This window comes from Rhea pennata, chromosome 7, assembly GCF_028389875.1.
Source record: "Rhea pennata isolate bPtePen1 chromosome 7, bPtePen1.pri, whole genome shotgun sequence".
Classification (NCBI taxonomy): Eukaryota; Metazoa; Chordata; class Aves; order Rheiformes; family Rheidae; genus Rhea; species Rhea pennata.
Genome location: NC_084669.1, coordinates 38,874,206 through 38,895,861, shown reverse-complemented (window position 1 = coordinate 38,895,861; position 21,656 = coordinate 38,874,206). Strand labels below are relative to the sequence as shown.

Below are 21,656 nucleotides of genomic sequence, written 5' to 3'. Positions count from 1 at the left end.
GCTAGAATATTTTATCTTTACTGTAGCACAAACTGGGCTCAGACGAAGCACGTGGTGCTCAGGCGAAATAGCACATTATGGTTACAGCTAACGGCGAAGCATTTGCGATAAAATTAAATATTGAAAACGGTGCACTTCCAAGCCAGTTTCCCCTTTAAAACCTGCATGCGTTTTTCCATAACCTTGTCAATTTTTTTTTCTTTCTGCCGTAAAAGTCTGTATCACCAATGGCCAAAGGTTGTACATGCCCAGGGACTTCTCTGGCAGCTGAATGTCAAACTTTATTGGGTGGGTGGATCCTGTTCATCCATTTCCCTTCTGAGCCTTTCTAAAAATACCACGAACCTTGACAAGGAGATATTTTGGAGGAATCATATTCACGAATGTATTCATGGGAAGCTTATTTTGGCAGGCTTGCATGTGTCAGATTTGCATGCTTCCATAGTTAAGGGCTTGGTGAACTTCTGTCGCAAGCCAGTTGCACATGGGCTAAAGAGAGAGCATCTGGATTTTGGGACCTACCGAGTTGGAATTTCTCCTCCAAGTGAGTTTGTAGCAGGAAAAGAAGCGAAGATACTCTTTTAGGAATGTTAATATGTGACTGAAGTCATTCATTTCAGGCATTTGCACACCAGCCCTCAGCTTATCGGATCTGATTTCATAAAACCTGGCTGTGATTTCTCTCCAGGGACCTTAATGATCTTGCCACTTTCAATAAACATTTATAGAAACTGCTGCCAGCCTGTGGATAAGAGAAACTTATATGAGAGACTTTATCTTCCAAATATACTAAAAGACAAAACAAACCACCCACTCTTCACAAGAAGATCAATAGAAAATGTCAAAATGTAGCATTCGCTTGGTGGCTGGAGCTGAATTGCAGTACCAGGCATTTGCACTGTAGGCATGCAGTAGGTAACGTTTGCTTTTCTCACTTTGAAAAAGAAGTGCAAATTGGAGTTATGCTGTAATTGGGACCAGCAAAACTAGGAGTGTGAATAAAAGCAAACTGTAAGAGATAAGATGGAAACTAAGCAGGTAAACGCTGTTCCACACTCATGGCATTCGGGTACAGTGTTGCACAGTACTCATGTTTGCACGTCTAAGAAATTTCCATTTTTTCGCATAAAAAAATCCAGATACGAAGCCGAAGCTGCCTTCTTCGCCAACCTGAAACTGTCTGATTTCAACATCATTGACACGCTTGGAGTTGGAGGGTTTGGACGAGTTGAACTGGTAGGTAACCTTCTTTTTTCCTCTTTGAAGTTTGTGTAATGTCCTGGGAATAAATGCTACGTTACTAGTCTTTTCATGTTCCTTCATTATTTTACCTGAATTACTGGAGAAGTATGTGTCAGGCTTGTGATTTTACTAATAGTTGAAGAAATTTGTCTTGTATTTCCAGGAAAATAAGAATATATGAATAAATATTCTGTAGTTATCCTAAAGAATTTATGTACTAGATTGAGAGAGGAGCGTATATCTTCTCTCTCCAAGCAGTCTTCACACTGGAGCAGTACTTTTTTATGACATTGATTGCCTTTTAACGAGAACCTGGGGAGCTGTGGTGGTGGTGAGTATTGAGATTGAAAGAGTAACGTAAAATCTTAATCAGCCAAAACTGCAGTAATGGTCCACTGTCTGCTGTTCCTAACTCGGGTCTAGGGGTCGATCTCCTACATGGTTGTGAAGAAAACTGTAGATGAATCATGTATGTCTGAATTATAATATTAGTTCACGGAAAGATATCTAGTTCACAGAATTCTAAAGAAAGCATGAAATCTGAGTTTGCTTTTTGCTCCGCTTGGGTTTAGAGCCATGTAGTTTTTTTTTTTTTTTTTTTTTTGGGGGGGGGTGCTTTATTTATTTTTTTTTTTAATTAAAACAGGGGTTGAGCAAGAAGAGCCGGAAAGGGTAGCCGTTGTGCGACCCATTTGTAATATCGTGTGTATACAAAAGCTTATAATAGAAAGAGGGAGCTTAGTTTACATCACTGCGCTGAGCAAGGAGGCATTTTTGATACCGGACACCAGTACAGTATGTGAGGAACTCCTTTAAATTAAGAGCCAGAAAAGTAAACAGAGTTACTGGTGCCATCACAAAAGTTAGAGGAAATCCCCGCTCCGTAACAGTGCGGAAGCCAAAAGCGCCTTTTTGCATTATCCCCTTAGAGCTGGGAACTTGCAAACCAGCAAAATAAGTGGTTTGATCATTGCTTGTGACCTAGCAGGTGAATTCAGTGTTTAAACAGCAACTTGTTTCTGCCTTTTCCCATTCGAAGGTTATTTAAAATCAGGCAGAGCAGAGCAGACTGATTAGAACTTTAATCCCTTCCTGTTGTTATATTTATATATATATATATTTCTTTTTTTTTCCTGTTAACAGCTGGTGTTTTGGAAGATAGTCACGAGAGCTCAGCCACATAGCCCAGGAAGGTGTCCTTCCCCCCACCACTCCTTCCATAGTCAGTGGAGAGAGGTCTCCTGCCAAGGATGCTCGAGAGCAAGAGTCTAATTTGGGATACACTAGATCAATTTGGTTGCATTACTAAAGGCAACGAGTCCTCTAGCTCCAACTGCTTTCCAGGTTAATGTGGAAGCTATATGGTGTTAACAAGAACCTCCATATCCGTGGAGGAAACCGTGGCCAGGTCTGAGGAATAGCACGGATGGACACGTTCTGTCGTTTTAGGGTACCAGATGGCAGTTAGGTAGAAATACATAAAACTCAGGAGTCTTAAAAATTTTAGAAGCTTGCAGGAAGCTCTGGGTATTACCTCAGCAGCCTGCAGAAGGGCACAAATGGTTGAAAAGTCTTCATCATCTTGTAAGGGATTGTCTTCAGCAGTGAGTTTAGGAGGTTCCAAGCAGGAGAATGCTGGTTAAGGTCATTTTCTGGGTAAATTGCAAGTATAGTGGTGAATCAAACAGGGAGCCTTCTGCTTTCTAGTTAGCTTAAACCACTTCTCATACTGATTTTCTGCTGTCGATTTGTTTATTGGTGACATCAAAGTTATTTTGTGCTGTATGATTGCAATTATTCTCATTGCTGGGCCAGGAAGAATTGATCCTGCCACGTGGAGGAGGAGGAGGATAGGAATAGAAGTGTTTTCTCTTGGGAGAGGTGTTTCAATTTTTATTGGGAACTAGATTAGGAATAGAGGAAAAATGCAGGAAAATGTAATGGCTTGCTGATATGATCTAAGAAATCTTTTATGATCTTCTTCAGCTTCTGCACCTAAAGTGCTAAAAGTATGCGCTTAGTTCAGAATCGACAGCAGAGCTAAGTGTGCCAAGATGATCTCACATGTCAAATTTAAATACTCGGCATTTTTAGTTACTTAGGAAAAAAAGTTGTATTATGTCGCTAAATAGTCATATGTTTCTGCTCAAGGGGCTGCAGTGGCTCTTAACTGATACTGGATTACATACTGAGGGATAAAAGATATTTTAAATTTTAACCGTACGTTCTCAGTTTTATCACTCTTCTTTACCATCAGGGAAAACTATGTTAATATTCTCTATATTTTTACGTTTAAAAAAAACTAAGTACCTTTCAGAGTTGCCATCTCAATGCTGAGTATGGGCAAGCAAGATTGTTATTAAAGCAAGAAAAGATTTTTTTCATCAAAATGGACTCTAGAATTGCTGTCTCTTGCTTCTGTCTTCTTTAGCAAAATATATTATGTAATTTCAGGCTGAAAGCAAACTGCCATAATATGTATCAGAGGAATGAACTCTTTTATTGCCTTATTTAGTATTATGGTAGCTTGCTAGTGCACATCAATGTTAAATTTTGTTCCTGAAAAGAATTCCAATTATTGCACTTTCTTTGAGGAAAAATGATCAAATAAGCAAAGCGCTTTGCAAGAATAAGACCGTTTTTAGCTTAACCTTATCTTCCGCGTGCAACTAGCTCAGCATCCCAGCATATTTTCATACCCTTCAAGAGGGCAACTGGTGCTGTCCGGTTAGAAACTGCAGCATCTGGGATTTAGTTTGGGTCTTACTGGCCAAGGATAAATAATGCTCCCGTTTGCCTGCATTTTAATTTTCAGATTTAAATTTAATTTTGTGGCCTGTATAAATGTGAGATGGTATTCTAGAAACCTCTGTGCATACTGGCTGTTTTGAGAATTCGTCCCTTGGATGAATTTAAATGCGGGGACCTGTCTCTTGGCCGAGACGGCTATTTAAATAATATTTCTGTTCTGTGGATATTATCCATGGAAATATCGTTTTGTCTTGGTTTTGCTCCTGTGACAAAAAGCTTACGCATACAGCATGGAGACAAATCTTAGCTAGTGCATGTCTTCATGGGGCTTTTCCTAGGTAGTTTTATCTTCCTGACTATGTCAAGAGAAATTTTCAACAGGTTTTTGTTTGCTCATTTTTTTTTAATGTAGTTTGCTTGATTTTTATGGCTAGTTGATGCCCCTTATATCGTATTTTGTCATTATGGATGCTGTTCTCCTTCTTCGTCCTTGACTGGACCGCCTCTATAGTCAACTTTAGCAGACTGCTTTTGAAAGATGACTTGTCATGTTTTCATGTGGTGACCAGCTATGCAGTTTACGACAAAAGTGGCATTTTGCAGTTGGGCACAAACCACGCTAAGTCCTTACGTTCTGTCAAAACCACCGCCTGCCAAGTCTTCCTTCTTTCCTCACTGACTGTTGCAGTTAGCTATGGAGACATTAAACTGGCATGAAAATAAGCAAAAACGCATTTTTTCCATGTGCCACCCCTGGAAAAGGGTGCATATAGTCATCTTTGGACAGTTTCTCAAGACTTCACTTCCTGCATAGACTGTCTTGTTCCTCCAAAAGCATGTTTATAAAAGCGACAAGTGGCCTGAGGTAGATAAAATAAAGATATTTGTTCACTAACAGGGTGAGCAGTGTGATCTCAATTCTCGATGTTTAACAAGTAAACAGGCAGGCTGGAACAGACCGCGGTCCGTCCTGGGACGGTCAGTGCTGCATTCCTAGAACCACCCTCATAAATTGCTGGAGAGTCTGCCAAGTAGGTGCAAGCTACTCGAGGACATGTCTCCCTGTGCCTGCTCTCCAGCCCTGGAACACCCCCCTTAGCATGAAAGCAAATAAGATGCCTAGACTTCTAGTTTAGAATAACTAATGCGTCCGCAGTTTTTTGCTCAGTAACCATGGCTATGTAGCTTCTTCACTGGCAGCCATCAAAGTGGCATCTGAGCATCTTCAAAGGATGCTCCCACACGTGCTTTCATGCTGCATGAAGGGCAGCTCCATGAATATACAGGAATATTATTGACTCATATGAAGGCTATTAACATATTTATACATATAGAAATTATTTTTTTTTTTCCTGAAAAATATTTGTACAGCTGTGTAATGTTGTGAAGAGACCCTTGTCTATAGGAGGAGAAGGAACAGAGGTGAAAGGCTTGGGACTGCACGTTACTATGACTGTAGCATGCCCTTTCCCAGGCAGATGACTGCAGGCTGAGCAGGTGATATGAGCCTTCACTTATTTTACCTTTATTTTGGTAGCTAGCATTTGATCTTCAGAATTTGTTGCAAAAATAATAGGACATCTTCACACACACACCCCGTCGCTAGCTTGTTCGAGACTGTGTTTCGGCTGAAATCCTTGTTGCCTTTTCAGGCCAGTCAGATATTCAGGTGTGCTAGTCAAAACCAGTTGACTTCTCTGCCATCTCTCCACCCATATGCAAGTTAGGAGGGACCTAGTCGTTGTGCGCAGCTGTGGGTAACATATGGTCAAGGACATCCTAAAGGCAACAGTATCCACAGGCAGATTAAGGACATTTAGCCCTTACAGACAAAATATTTAATCGTAAGTTTTAATGTTCAGCAGGTTTGCGGAAGTCAGTGATGCTTAAAGCACTTATTTCTGGCATATGTTCATTAAACACAGGACTGGAAGAGACTCAAGGAGATATTCACTCCATTTTTATGGCACAAGGCAGAATCAATGAGACCTAAGTATTTTTGACCATTTTTCCTCTAATCTCTTGTTGAAAGCCTTTAGTGAAGGCAGTTTATTCCAGTGCTTACCTGTTCATAGCTGCAAAAAAGTTTTTCCTAATATTTAACATCTTCCCATGCTGTAGCCTCTCTTTTCTTGTCCTTCTTGTTCCAAGAGGACTTGGAGGCAGTTCCTTGCCTTCTCCTGCAGTAAGACGTATGCATTTGAAGACTGTTATCACATTAATCTGTAGTGCTTTATTCTTTAGAACAAATAAATTTACTTTTGAGCTTTACATGCAACTCGTGCTTTCTAAGCCTGCGCTCATTCTTGCTTCTTCATCTCCAGGTGGTTCTCGTCTTTCTCGAGCAATGGCCCAAACAAGGCACATTGATCTAAGCGGGGCAGTCGGGTAGAGCAGAAAAATGGCAATTAAGTGTAGTGCTTTGCCTTTGCCGTTGCTGAATTGCATCCTTTCTATCTCGAGTCATCATTTCAATTTGTAAAGATCAGGTTGGATTCCCTTGCCCTTCTCAGAAGGGCTCATAGCGTAATTTTGCTCAGCGGTGCAAAGTGAATAACGTTCTTCTTACTCCATCACGCAAGCCGTTAATGAAAGTATTTAATGGTGCCACAGTCTAGACAGACCTCTGTGAAATGCCGCTTGTAATGTCCTTTCAGCTTCCTGGTGACCTACTAAAAGCTACTAAACTCCTTTGCAATGCGGACTCTAATACAGACGTAAGCTTAAAATTTAAGCCTTTTCTTCAACCATGTTTTACCGGGGCTCTAGAAGGCCTGTTTTAAATGGGCAATATGGTATTTTTCATTTTCATTCATGTTTTAAGAGAAATCTGACCACGGATTATAAAGCGCGGTCAGATTTATTGTAGCCTTCAGCCCTTTTTGTAAACAAAATCATTAGCGAATTAATTAGATGGCGAGGGGAAAAAAAAAGTCATTGTCTTCCAATAGACCAGCAGATGCATAAATCAGACATTTATTAGTGGAAATTTCCAATTGCATAACTGTCATTTTGTTCCATCCGCTAAAAGTTTTTTTTTTTTTTTTTTTTTTATTAGACAGATCGGTCATCTTTGCTTTGAAATTGCTTAGTTTTTATTTTGAAATCGTGAAGCATCCTTTGGCCTCCTTCCTTTTGAATGGGCATTTCTTAGTTATTATGGGTAATTAAAATGAGAGTATCCGTGATTTTGTATATAGAATCATAGAATGGCCTATTAGTTGTTTCTAGGGAATTAATTAGTGAGTTTTTCCCATTTGGTTTAATATGTGTTAGCTATATAAGCCTTCTTCTGGCCTTTATATTGGAATGATTTTATACATGAAGCAGCTCACATTCCTCACTTGTTTTTAGCCTTTTCCTTCTAGACATTTTTGAAAAGTAGCATTTACCTCTGGCATTTATGGAAAGACACAACTTTTTATACACTTCCCAAGGCCCTTGCTTATAAAGAAAACATAGTTGTGCATGTGGTCAAACACTGAATATAAATTTTCCATACAGTATTCAGAGCACAGACTTAAAGATTTTTAGCAACATTCAGTGTTTGATTAAGCAGCTTTAATTAATGGTTAAATAGATGAGGTTTTCTAAGGAATGATGTATTTTTTTTTTTTTAGTGGAGACCTATGTGTACTCATAGAGTATAATTTTGCAAGGTATTTTCCTGACCAGTCCCTTAGCATTCAGTGCCCTCCCAAATGGTTTTAGCATTTAGCTGTATCTAGCCTTGTTCAGTCATAACAAAACAAGGGCAGTAGCAGGGGCATTTCGGAGGCAAGCAATACTGTTAGGAGGCAAGTTGTTTCGTCCTGGAGGAACGTAAATACGTTGAGTGCTAAAACCACGCTGGATGATGGCGTTGCTTGGGGGGGAACGGCTGCTTAGTCCATGCAGGAGGTCAGCTGTTGGAATTAGGAGAGCTCAGCTTGCGCTCTCATTAGCCCATCTAAGCCCTGTGCTCGGCGACAGCTGCGGGTATTTTTGTTGATTCGACTGCATGTATCTGAGAAACCACTGAAAATAAAAAAATAAATATAAAAAATAAAAACCTTGCGCATACTCAGCAAGCAAAAGCATTTGTGCTTCGGTTGCTGGATGCTCTCTGGAGTCGGTTTAACGTGATACAAAGGTATGTCCGTCTTTTTTTTTCACGATAGCACCGATTTTTGGCTCTGTCACATCCAAAATTTACGGATGTCAGCTAGCAAAGGCCCATTCGAAAAGTATCTGAACTACCATCTCCGTCTTTGGGTGGTTGAGGTGCAACAGGAGACATGAGCAACAAGAACCTCGCCTGTGAGCAATGTACACAAGACCTCAAGAAAAGCCTCTGTCCAGCTTCTAAAAGATCACTATTACTGAGAGTTTAGGAAAAAAAGCCACATCTCCAGACTAAACTAAATATTTCTTTTTTTTTTATTTGCACAAACTCCGCTTGCTGGGTGTTCTCATTTGGCTAGGAGCCGCGCCAGCCACCTCGAGGATTAGCAGGAAATGCTTCTGTGCGAGATTTTTTTGCACCCATCGCACCTGGAAGCTTCACGTTCAAGTTATATCTATCAGCAACAAGAAATTTGGGGCTCTCGAAGCAGCTGGAGTCATTCAAATTGCAACTTTTATGTCAAAAATGAAAGTAACAGGCAACTCAGAACATCAGCAGAGGTTCTTCACCATCACTTCCTTGAAGCAGATCACACACGGAGGAGATAAGTGCAGTCAAAATAGTATAGCCTATGTCTAAATTCCAATTATGATAAGGTTGAGGAGACTCAAGGCTGCTTTGACTTGCCGCAGGCGCGTCACTTAATCTTCACTGGAAAAGAAAAATCCCCCTTTATTGGGATTGTTCAACTTTCTGGTAAATATTTATTAATGGTTAATGTTTCTAAAGGGCAGCTTGCATTTTAGCAGCTCAGTTCTCATTGGAGTTGCACAGAAATTGCTACTGTTGTGGACTTTTTATGTAAAGTAATGAATATGCACACGTAAATAAGTAGCAAATAAATATACTGAGATCAAGACAGACGGAGAAAGAATAAGAAACACACAGATACAACCATTTACTCTTTTTTCCATTAGGGCCTAGATTTGTTCTCATAAATATCCATTTTCCCAAAAATGTGAAAAAAGCACTGAGGTCAAAAGATATTTATTTGCATGTGAATTATAGTTGTGTTTAAAAAAAAAAAAAAAAGAGAGCTTGAAAGTACTGTGTGTTTTGGAAGTGGCAGCCGTTTGTACGTCATAAAACCAAGCAACATTTTTGGAATGGTCCCAACATTTTTGTAAAAGCTGAGCGAGCCCGGCAGAAGCCAGCTGAGGTCTAATGAAACTCAGAAGAGCAAGAGAGGTTGGATGCCTTCTCCTCTCCCCCGTGTCAGCATCTTGTCCTAATTTTGTACGGTTGCTGTTCTGCTGAACCGACTACAAGGCATCTTCACCCCCCACATTAGTGGATATTTTTAAGTTTCTTTACTGAGGCGCAGTATTTTCTCAGTGCTAAGATGTTAAAAGTCATCCTGTGAATTCCAAATGTTTGGCAGCCCCATGAAGCCTCCTTTGCTGCTGTATCCTCGCGTCCTCCTTAGACAACCGTCTCGCTTGGGTGTATTTTCAGCTTGTGACCCATCTGGTTGGGATCGCTCAGGAGTAGCGCTATCATGGTGAGCCAGGCTGCCAAGCAGATGCTGGTGGCACAGGACTGGGCTGTCACGCTGGATCACAGTATCGCCAGTTTGGCCTCCTCTCCCTGCGGCAGCTTCATGCTGGGGTAAGCAGACTGCGGTGAGCGATGGCTCATCTTTTCCACCAGCTGATTCATGGATCCCAGCAGGATTCCCTGTGCACGAGGGCACTGTTGCTCATTGCTCCTGCCCAAGTAGACTTTTACGCCTGTCTCCTTGCCTTACTTTTTTTCCTTTTTTTTTCCCCTGTGATGATTTATCAAAATTGTTCTTAGTTTACTCTTTAAAGCATTCTGTGAGTTTTTTCCTCCCTCTCTCCAAAGAACATAGGAAATATAGCATGGGGTCCAAGTAGCTGCCTAGTGAGTCTCCAGAGCAAGTAGATGGAGATGGGAAGGGGGGAAGCAGTGAGCACACAGCTGATGGCACCCTCCAGGCGTGCAGGCAGAGGACAGCTCTGGGGTCCGGCCCAGACAAAATTTTCTCTCTTGAATTCATGTCCACCCTGGACACTATGGGGCATTCTAGCTTCCAAGATCTGGATGGGTTTCACATATGCAGGGTAGGAATAGCCTCTTCTTCATCAGCTTGGCAATCGCTGTGAGCTTGTGGGATGGGAAGGATCTAAAAGAGGGAGGAATCTGAGTCTCCCAGAGTAGCCTCATCCAGGTAACATCTCATGATTAAAAAATGCAGCCGTGACCCCAAATCTGTGTGTGATAGCCCATCACTGCGGTATTTGGGTCAGCGTGTATTTGCAAAATAGAGGCAACTCTTTCTTTTATCATCATATTTGCTTCTATAAATGCCTGGTTTAATTATAGACAAGGTTTCTGCTCATTGTTTGTGTCATAGGGATGCAGTACATTGCTTGGATGAAAATCCTGCAGAACTGCCCAGTCTAATGAACGTTACCTCTTTCTGTTTTGTTTTGTTTTGTTTTTTTCCCCTCACCTTTTTTGAGTGGCGTTTGGGCACCGGCTTTACTTAACTCCCCTCTCTAGTTCCTACTGGTTTACCAAGGTTCACTGTTTTGGGGATTATTGCACCAGAAAGGAAGGCATGGGCACTGTGACAGGATAGAAGCATATGGAAGGCTTAAATACATATAGGAAAGCGGAGAAGAAGGGAGGGAGGAGTATATTCAGTGCTATAAAATTTATTTGTAATTTTTCCCTGCCATTGGGCCTTTCAGTGAGTTTGCAATGTCAATATTCTCTTTGACTAAATCACCATTTTCAGCAGAATGTGGATATCTGCAGCAGACACGATGTTTGCTCTTGCCATCAGTGCACTGAATCTCTGAAAAAGAGGAATGTTGGAGTTTTTGACGCTCCAGGAAGGCAATGACTATGTAAGGAAACTGTGATGGTAGGAAAGGAAAGGGAAGTGACTGGAAATTTAACTTGCAGAGAACTTGGTGGAGAGGTGGAAGCCAGTTGTTGTCCCATGTAGATCCTCTTAGCAATTTTCCTGGCCTCAAAGGAAAGCAGCTGAAATCCAACGCTCCAGCAGGTCTCCAGCAAATCAATAATCCCGGGGCCGTGGAAATTGGAGGTCACTTGAAACTGTTTTGAGTCGAAGTTGGTCTAGTGAGCTTCCTGCACTGGGGGACCACATGCTTTCCCTTTCCACAGCATGTAGGAGATTTTTGTGGTGGATGAGTTTGGAAGGCTGAACTCCCTGCCCAATGTATCCAGATCCTCCGCAGCTGAAATTCATAATCTCTGTGTGTTATTTTTCCCCTGGTAATTGGTGGGCAGGATGTTCTCAGCAGCTCATTCTCGTTTTCTTTTTTTTTTTTCTTTATTTCTCTCTTTTGCGAGCAGTAAATTTGCTCACAAAAAACATGTAGAAAAATAATCCAAAGGAAAAGCGATCCAAAAGTAAGCCCTAGGTTTTGTACCTCACCTACATGTTTTGGTGTATCAGTACATTTAATACAAATTAATCCCCCCAGTGCTCTCAGACTCTGGTAAATCCTCTGCATTATGAAGCGGTTTGGGAATGTGAGTGGAAATTTTATCTAAATTCTCCCGTGGCGTTAGGTCAAAGCCTTGCTTTGGCTAATTGTAAACCCTTGTTTGTTCTATATTTAAACATTTGTGGCAGCGATAGCATTATCAAATATCAAATAGAAATGCTGCCTTTTTTTTCCCTCCTATTAACTTCCTTTCGTGTAGTTATTTTGAAGCTGTACAAGTATAGGGAAGCAGGTTATTTCCTCAGGCTCCTCATCGTGTGCCCAGGTATTCCTAAAACAAAAATGAAAAAAAAAAGTAATTAAAAACTAAATACCCTTTGTAATGAAGGACAAAATAATTGAACAAATAGTCACAATACATGGTCTAAAAAAGATATGCCAGAAGTGAAAGAACTATGACCTTACGCTTCAATATATAATTTTGGAAGCTAGCAATCTGAGAATCCACCAGGCTGTTACATTTATCGTTGACGCAGGGTAAAGATAGGCAGCAGTAGCATTAGAGAAATGGGGATTTGTGTTTCAAGTATGTTTAGAAGTGCTGAATGCTATTTAAAAAAAAAAAAAGTTTCACCATCAAATTGACTGAGAGGTGTTCAGGTTTGCTAGTGGACCGACTTCCTTCACATGGAAAGCAGAGTTTGCTGAGAAGTAGTGTGAGGCCAGGTCATATCCTGCCCTGGTGATCAGAACATGGTCAGGCACACATTTTGGCCCAGGAATTGCTCCCAGGTGTCCCAGTTTCAGAGTAAGCTGCATGAACTGGACAGCCCTGGTTGCACTTTGCTCCTGTAGGTCCTCCTCCTCTAAGAACTGCTCGTTGCAATTTATTTATTTTCTCCCCGCTCCCCTGAAACAGCCTGGTATGAGTTAGATCAATAACATCAAACAGTTGAACTGATATGTCATTTATTCAAAACAAAACAAAACAAAAAAAAACCCCAACTCCAAACCAAAAAGCATTTTTATCACTTTCAATCTGCAATAAATGCAAAGTCTGGTTTGAGCTGTGGTCAGCTAACATAGAGGAGCGGTATCATGTAGCACCAGTTCAATGAAGCAACTGGGGAGCTCTGCTGGATGGATGAGGAGAAATGTTTTTCTTTATTTTAGGCAGCTTGTTTTGGTCTTTGTACCCTCTCTCCCCAAAGGGTCAAATGGCAAACATAGGCTTCATGTAAAGATAATAATTGAAAGTCTCAGTGTGAAATGCAGGATAGTTACTCTGGAAAAATAAATTTACGTGTGGGGTTAGAAATACTTGCAACTGTGGGGAAAATGAGAAGCTACAAATCAGAGGGCAGACATCACACAGAAAAAAAAAGTCCGACACATAAAGTTGCAGCTACAACCACCCTAAGAGTAAACACGTATTTGCTGCTGTGCGAGGATGGGCAACCACATTTGTTGCAAAGGTGATGGGAGAACTCGGGTATTTCTGCGCACAGGTATTACGTCAAGAGCCAAGAATACAAGCCAGCAAATCTCTGGATGCTTCTAGGAAAGTAGTAGCAAAACGTTGCTAAAATTGACATCTCCACGGATGTTTTGAGAAGGCCAACAGTAATCTGAGGAAGTTCGGTTCATCTTCAGAATTTTCTGACTTTATTAAATTCAACAACCTTAAACTGTGTCATACAAATTGCTTGTCATGAAATTCTGCAGCTTCTTTCTAAAAGACAGTGAGCAGACGCGATTTATGCTGGTGACACATGAAGAACTATGATGTCTGTGTTTTGGGTCATTATGGAGGAGACCTCTGAAGTAGTATTAATAAATCAAAGCATTTAGGATGAAAGATTTGGCTGTAGAAAAGTGGATTCTCATTTATTAGTGTGTATTTCTGAAGCACTTGCAGTGGTTTTGAGAATTGGCTTGGCGTATCTTTAGACCAGCGGAGAATCTGCCTTTTGGTTTTGATTTCCGTAAACTGTGTGTGTCCTTGTGGGTTAAAGAGGGTATCTCGGTACCAGTTTGATTTCTGGCAGAGGTTGGATGGGCTGAACTGTTATGCAAACAAAACAAACGCCACGGAAACTGGTCAAGGTTATGGTTGCAAGGACAGCCTAGGAAAAGTTTTGCAGATGCTATCTCTATCTCTAATATCAGCCTCCATTTCTGTTATCAAGAAAATAAAAAAATATTAAAATGCAATCCTATGAATGTTCTCTCGTAATCTAAAAGGCAAGCTGGATTTCTGATTTGGTCTATACTTTAAAGCCGCTCTTGGGCATAAAAACAGATGACTAGGTTGTCTGCTGGCTGAAGCAGGAAGTAAAAGACTGATTCCTGCAATAAAACCAAAATTCCTCCTTTCTCATTTAGTGGTAACTAGTAAGGGATAGCGAGGTTGGAAAGGATAGTACATTAATTTCCAACAGCTGCAATGCATATATGCTTTGGTTGCAATCTGAAGCGCATGCCAGGGGAGCTGACAGACAGTAATACAAATATATTCCTTTTGCCCGTTCCGGTACTCTGTGTGGGTGGGTGTTTGTGCAGTGCAGGACTGCAGAGCTACATGATAGCAAGTCAACTTGAAACTGTAGTAATGAGCGGAAAAAGGAGGAGACAGAGCAGATTCCACCTGTTCATTCTGCCATTCCTGACAGCCTCTTCAATGCCGTGAAAGATGCTCCACTCCAGGAGGCAGATGGATATTCTGGACCCAGCTTTTTGCTGGTTGACAAATGGGTACTGGTGTCAGCTGTTGGAACAGGAAATCATTAAAGACTTAAGATGAAAGACTTGCGACTTTCAAGAGCTTGGGTGGATCTGAAGCAATCCCATAATTCAACTCAGCAGATGAAATAATCTCCATTTTTTAGCTCATGATTTTTCCAGTAAGCAAGTTTGTCCATGAGCTGCAGAACCAGATGAGCCCGCTTTCCCGTGGATTTGCGTATTTTGTTCCCGAGTCTCTTGCCTGTACAATATTTTCACTTCCTCTCCATCACCAACCCTATCTCTGCTATGATGCACATGGCAGGGAAGGGACTGCAGTGTTTCCGCTGCTCATACCCAGCCTGGGTGCCCAGCTCCCGCTAAAGGGTACATTTAACACCTCCATCAACCTGCCTTTCCTTCCTTGCCAGCGCTCCTTGGGGTCTCTCTCTTCCACCCAGCAATCAGTCTTAACCAATTTGCAGGATTAGAAGTGTCTTTGAGATTTGTTGCTGCCTTTCAGCTCTGCCTGGAAGTGCTCTACGGTTCAGAAGTTACTAGGGTAACATTGGCAAGCAAGCAGACGGATTGCTTCAACTTCATCTGGGGAAACCAGGCTAAATATAGGTTCCTCAGGCTCAAGGTTAAGAGTAATGACGTGACAAAGCGGTGCCATGAAAAGGCCAGCTTTAAAAACATTCAAGGACTCTATTTCCCTGCCAGTGTCGTTGCATATGTTACTAGTTATAGAGAAAGGCTTTATGCAAGTTGTGTCTAGCAACACCTTATGCGAGAGTCATGCTGATGGTTGGATTCTCCCTTTGACACAGTAAGTTTTAGAGATGGATTTTCAAATTGATAGCGTACTGTAGCAGCCCACATGCTAAGCGTGCGTGATGCAGCAATATGCAAAACGTTTAGAAATCTGGTTCATACCTAATCCATCTGCTGAACTGAAACAAGTGTGTATTTGAATTGGTTTTCTGTGAAAGAAGTTTTGTTTTTTGGCTTTCTTGAGGGTGGGGAGATTACTTGGGACCCATGTTGAGCATCATATTAACAATTGGCACAGCTTGCAGGGGGGAGATACACCCTGCTTCTAACCGGTGGGTTTGCCTACTTTATCCCAGGTCCAGTTGAAAAGTGAAGAATCGAAAACGTTTGCCATGAAGATCTTGAAGAAACGGCACATAGTGGACACAAGACAGCAGGAGCACATACGGTCAGAGAAGCAGATAATGCAGAGCGCTCATTCGGACTTCATCGTGAGGTACTGTCCCTCTAGCCTACACTCTCACTCCCCTGGGGAAGCCAAATATGGCACTTAAAACCACATTGCAATGAAAACGGTACAGGAATTAGTCCCTGCATCACTCTAGAAGCATTTTAGCCATAGCTTCCCAGCAAGAGACTGCTAACATGGCACCATAGGATGAGGTCTTCTCCAGACCAGCGTGGGATTACTCTGCCCATGGTATCGGTGTGGCACCAAGCCTAAATTAAACCTGAGGCTTAACTTACTTATTTTCTCAGGATTTGTGCCATGCTAATGTGGCTGCATGGCTCCTGCTTCCGAGCAAGCGCATAACCAGCCTGGAGTGTGGGCAGAGTTTGATGGTATCTGCATGCAATGCTCCGCGTAGACGTGCCCTCCGGGACTCAGCATTAGCTTGACTCAATATTGAATTTCCTCTGTTGTAAATGGACTCGGAAAGGCAGGGCTTGCTCTTTCTAGAACAGGAACCATCATGGGAGTAAAGATTCAGCTGTATTCAGCACTTCTCTTTATGGCATGTTATCAAGATCCAGTTCACTGTCCCTTAACTCTCTATGTGTACACATACTAAAACCGTATTCTTCTGCAGAACTTAAGGAGATGCAACTTTTCAGTGGCTAAAAACATGCACCAGGCGCTTTTGTTTGCTTTTACTGTAATAGCCACAATTTTCTGGCAGTTTAAGAATGGTGAATATTTGTCAACAGGATGAAGAGATGATCCTTTGCATGTTTTTGGTTAGAGTAAGAATACTAAACAGTTGGGACCTGTGACAGGCAGCCTCACACCAAACAGAAGATATCTCCAATGAGGCCTTCTGTCTAAGCTGGTCACCAATGCTTCTCCATAGCTAGCACAGAGCAGAGGGAACCTCACAAGGGTAATTCACCTCACACTAAAATAGATAACCAAGGCATCTGGCTTTTGCTGGAGATCATTCCTGCTCCCAAGAAGCTCCAGAAATGCCTTGTTAGCACAGGATGGAAAGCAGTCAGCTCCTTCCTTCTGAGCGCTTGGGAACATCTCCACTGTCCCGGCTCTGCCAAGCAACAAGGTGTTGCTCTCCTTAGAGCCCTTGGAAATGCATCTCAAACACAGTTTGGGACCAGCAGGTCTTAGCTCTTGCTCAGCCTCCATCCTGCAGCTTCAAGCTGGTTCTGTGCAGAATGATGCCATGAAGCTCCCCAATGCCTTGCACTGTAGCCATCCCAGCAAAGATGTCTACTCTGCAGCCCAGCTTTTACTCTAACCAAAGGCTATTTTTCCTTAACTGAAATGGAGGAAGAAAGCAAAAGACTATATGCTGCTTTTTATCACTAACTGAGCTGTTGTTACTTTTGAAGCATTTATTTCATCTTCACGTTTGATTCATTTGCCACAACTATGGTTGGCTGAAGTAAACAGGACAACACTGTACATGGCTTCAATTTCCTTTACACATTGATGATCTTTATTATCTGATTCACAAACATGCCCCTGTTACCTAGGCTCAAGCTGAATATTCCTTGCAAACTGTTTCAGCGTATAGATTTGTTTTCTTTTTCGATCTGGATCGATACACTAATGTAATGGAAGGTGAAGTACGGGGCCAGCCAACAGCAGGGACATTTTGATACAGTTTCAAGAATATCCACTTTCAAATAAAGAGCGTGAACTAGCAGGCTTTTGTAAATGGAATCACTGATTTTCGTAGCTAACGAAATAATTACAAGTCACTATACTGTCTTCACTCCCAGTGTTTATCCTTTTGATAGTCAAGAAAAAAAAAAGATGCTGGTGCAGAGGGCTGAGAAGGAAAGCCCTGAAATAGGACTACAGTGACTGGATGATCCTGGGAACTGATCTGAAATTTTTTTCCTGCTCCGAACTGAGTTCAAAAGTGGGAAGAACTTTCTCGAATGCTTTACGTCCTGGTTTCCGTCAAAACCTGGTTATGATCAAGGGCATCCTTCCCTGGGCTGCAGCGCAGAGGACTTCAGCAAGGCTGAGTGATCTAGCATTAGCAGTCTAAAGCAAAACTAATTCTGGAAAAAGCAGGCTATTTTACTGAAAATAAAAGCATTACCATGAAACCGCAAAAAATCCATGAGCGATAGTTCAGTCTGATTGCTAAAAATACATTAAACTGGGTAAAAGAAACAGACGACGCCAAGTGTCACTAAATAAAACTTAGTCATAGGTAAACTAACAGCTTTCCAGAAGAAAATGCTATACCTGGATTTGATAGAGCCAAATGGATCTTGAGGCAAGGATGTCTGCACTGTAGATGTAGGTTGTGAAATGTTATGATAAGGGAAGGTCTCCATAGTTGCATTTATTTAATGTATCGCTGGCACAGAGCAGGGATTTCAGCACGTGATTTAGATCTCAGCTGAGAAATAGCATTGATTCCTAAACCCTATCCCTATCTATCTTTTTAGGCAAATTTTCCTACAAAGTCAGGAAAGAAAAGGAAAGATGCTTTTAGTCACCTAAATATGACGAGATTCTTTTTAAATTCTCCAAAGTATATTAGCAAATTGGTTAATTTGGAGTTCGTAAATGGATCACAAATTGGGTGGTGTTCCTTTGAAATGATTAAGTGAAAAGATGACTGGAGATCTACCACTGGACTCTGTAGCTTGAAGAATAAGATGATGTGGATGTTATAAAAAATAGTATGAAAGCTTCTCTTTGAAGTGAATCTGGAAGGCTGAATACCAAGTTAACGCAGTTAGAAATGGCAGACTTCATATTTAGTACCCTGAGTAGCGAGGACCTCTGCTTTCGTTGTGTGCGATATGCTCCACCGTTCAAATACCAGACTTCTTCCGCTGAAATATTTCCCACAGGATACAAAGGACTGTGGAGGGATTGAAACGATAGCCGTAAACGTAGCAGTAGCTCGGAAAGGTTCACCTTAGTCTTGTGGCACCGCTTGGGATGAAGCGCGTAGTCTGTAAGAAGTGGGAACTTTTACTGTATTTTCTTGTTTGCCGACAACAGGCTCTACAGGACGTTCAAAGACAGCAAGTATTTGTACATGCTGATGGAAGCCTGTCTAGGTGGAGAGCTCTGGACAATTCTCAGGGACAGGTAGGTTTTAGGAAACTCTTGTGTGAAAACATGGAATATTTTCCAGTATGCCTTCAGGTAACCTAAGACCTTTACCTTTCACAGGCAAAACCGTGCTATGTTTAAGATCCTAATAAGACTGGGAAATCATCTTTTCCCATACTAGAGACCAAGCAACTCTAGTTGTAATTGAGAATACCCTAAGTTACATCCAGTACGTACAAGACTTTATACAGGAAACAGTGTGACAAATCGTATATAGCTATATAATAGCATCATACTTCCAACATGACTTCATATAACTAAAAAAAAGTGAAAGAATTGCATCTGTAAGATCACTCAGAAAGCAAATATATATATATATTTATTATCTACAACAAATGTTTTGGATTCTTCTTTTTTCCTAAAAACATGCCTTCTCTGGACCACTAAAATTAGGACAGTAGCAAAGTTATCAGGCATCAGAATTTATTTGTTTTTCATTTTCTGTTTCAGAGCCTGACCATTTTATCTTTACTTCTCTCGCCTTTAAATTGTGGTTCTGCTGCCACCTAGCTTAGAAGCACTTTTGTCTGCCTTGCAGCAAGCAGAGCTCTCCTATTCTGCCGTCAGACTCGGAGCATGAGCTCAAGGCGGGCAGTGGCATGCGGTTTGCTTCTGTAAGCATTTTGCAAATAAAAAATAAAATGAGGATGCAGAAATGCAATTTATGCTGAATTTGAAATTAACACTTTGAATTCCAGCAACTGTTACTTTTTGCCTTTTGTCTCAGTTATGAACATTGATCTTGGAGTTCTTGATGTCCACAATAGGTGGGGATCAAAATGTATGCATCACCCAAAACTCAAAGGTTTATAATAAAAAATCACCTTTTACTTGCAAGGTATCTGTAAATCATTACCTGTATCATGCAATTATAAAATACAACTTCACATATTTTTGATGAGTTTGATTTGAATGTGCAAAGGTAAAGATGCTAACATCCAAAATGGAAATGTGGTTGCTTTTAGCTATTTATGCAAGTTCAATAATGGGCATTTTCCCCAGTTATTAGAATGATTCTACCGAACTGTGCAGATATTGTAACACTAGGATAAAATCAAGTGACAGAAGAGACTGGACTGGTCTACTGTATGGCTTTAGGCTGTTAATAAGAGAAAAAAATATTGTCAGCATAACGATTTGGTTGGCAGCTAACAAATGTAGTTCACCTCTGGGAATCCAGCATTCTCCTAACTGTGCTGATTTAGAGCGACATCCTTCTGTCATCTGATTAAAGCATAAAGGTAGCACCCACACCCACATGTCTTCCTTATTCATTTCCTTAAAATTTTTAACTTGCTTTGAGCTTTGTAGGCTAACAGCTGTCCTGCAGTACGCTTTCTTTTAGCAGCCTGTGGGTTGCTGCAGTGAGGCTTATTCTTTTGACACCGAGATGTCAGCTGTTGAAGAACTCAGCGTCATGGGAAAGCTATTTAGAAACATAATTGTGTGTTAGGGCTTGATCTAGGAAGGAGAGTGTGGCAGAACAATCCCTACAGGTGAAAGAAAATGCTCGACTTAACCCTGGGTATTGCCAAACCGAGCCCTAGAGATGTCTAGTAGCGTAGTGATGGCTCAGTCCTGTATAAACTAATTGCTTTGGCCTCTTTCCCTTTCTCATGTTATGTAGAGGTTCATTTGAAGATTCGACGACCAGATTTTATACCGCATGTGTGGTCGAAGCTTTTGCCTATTTGCATTCCAAAGGAATCATCTATAGGGACCTCAAGCCAGAAAACCTCATTCTGGATCATCGAGGTTATGCCAAACTGGTAAGAGCCTGTAGTGTCTGCCTTCGCTCCAAAAAACCCCCAGCATCTCTGGCTTTCTTCTGGTACAGGACACCTTGTAGGAGGGGTAGAGGAGAACATAGCATTAATCATCAAAGATAAGAAACAAAGTCCGTCCAGCCGAGGGTCCTGTTTCTGCTGGTGGCTGTTGGTAGAGGTTGAGTTAAGAGCAGGGCAAGCATATTGTCACATGAGACTATCCCATCATCAGGATAGTCTCCTGGCTTCCAGCAAACTGTGGCTTAGCAGTTTAGCCAAGCTGTAAAACACTACTTCAGGCTAAGGCTTGGCATTCAGAGCTACAGTCCTGGCAACTGGTGAAAAAAAGATTTGCAGAGTACTGGTGTTTCTGAGTAGGTTCTGTTCCACACACACACAAAAAAAATATATAATTCTTAATGGAAAAATTAATCATGACATTGTCAGGGCAAGAGATATTATTATTGATTGCTTTGGATCATCAGACCGTGCTGCTGAATAGGAGCTGATAAAGCTTAAGGGGATTTGATTTTGACTTGTCTTAACTATTGGTAATGTTGTCATGTCTAAAGCTATAACTTCTTATGGAAGAGGTTATCTGTGTGCCTGAGCACCGTGGTTTCAAATAAAGTCAGTGTTCACTGGTGTTTGCTGGAACACCTCACACGCACTGGCAGTTATATATAACCGCTTGCAGTATCGTGTCTGAAAAGTGGGAGAGAAAAGAAAGAGAAGATCATTTTTTCAAGAGGCTCCGCATGTTCTTTTCACTCCAGTTTTGAATTCTGTATCATGCCAGTTGTGCATAATCAAATTGTATCCATGTCATGCTCATTGCAGTCCTCGGCAAACACACTGGCAATCGGATGCAAAACTCTGTGAAGCAGTCTTTCAGTTTTGTGCTGCTTATTTAATGAATGTAATAGCACTTACACATTTTAACTGCATCTCTTAAGAGCCTTCTACTGAGGCTGTTAAAAACATAGGTGCTGTTAGGGATGTGCCTTTGAACACTGGAGTCTCAAGGATATCCGTTTTCCAAGCTTGTGCACCATAAGGAACAGACTGCAGCAGACTTTTTTTTTGAGACTTAACAGCCCGCTGAGTCTTTGCCTGGGTTTTGCCTTGCTTAGGCAGTCATGGGAAGAATGGGCTACTAGGCAACATGTTGCTTTGACAGTAAAGGT

At 41.3% G+C, this 21,656-nt stretch overlaps 1 protein-coding gene across 3 annotated transcripts in view; it reads left to right on the top strand.

Moving 5' to 3' along the window:
* The window catches only part of PRKG1 (protein kinase cGMP-dependent 1), a 440,105-nt gene that overhangs the window by 404,362 nt on the left and 14,087 nt on the right, over positions 1 to 21,656 (top strand). For all 3 annotated transcript variants that reach the window (XR_009958878.1, XM_062579493.1, XM_062579492.1), the window contains exons 10-13: positions 1,140 to 1,236; positions 15,459 to 15,598; positions 18,590 to 18,679; positions 20,331 to 20,472. Coding sequence is in view for 2 of the 3 variants with exons in the window: in XM_062579493.1 (XP_062435477.1) it covers positions 1,140 to 1,236; positions 15,459 to 15,598; positions 18,590 to 18,679; positions 20,331 to 20,472 (469 nt within the window). In the remaining variant the exon portion in view is untranslated. The remainder of the gene's footprint in view (positions 1 to 1,139; positions 1,237 to 15,458; positions 15,599 to 18,589; positions 18,680 to 20,330; positions 20,473 to 21,656) is intronic.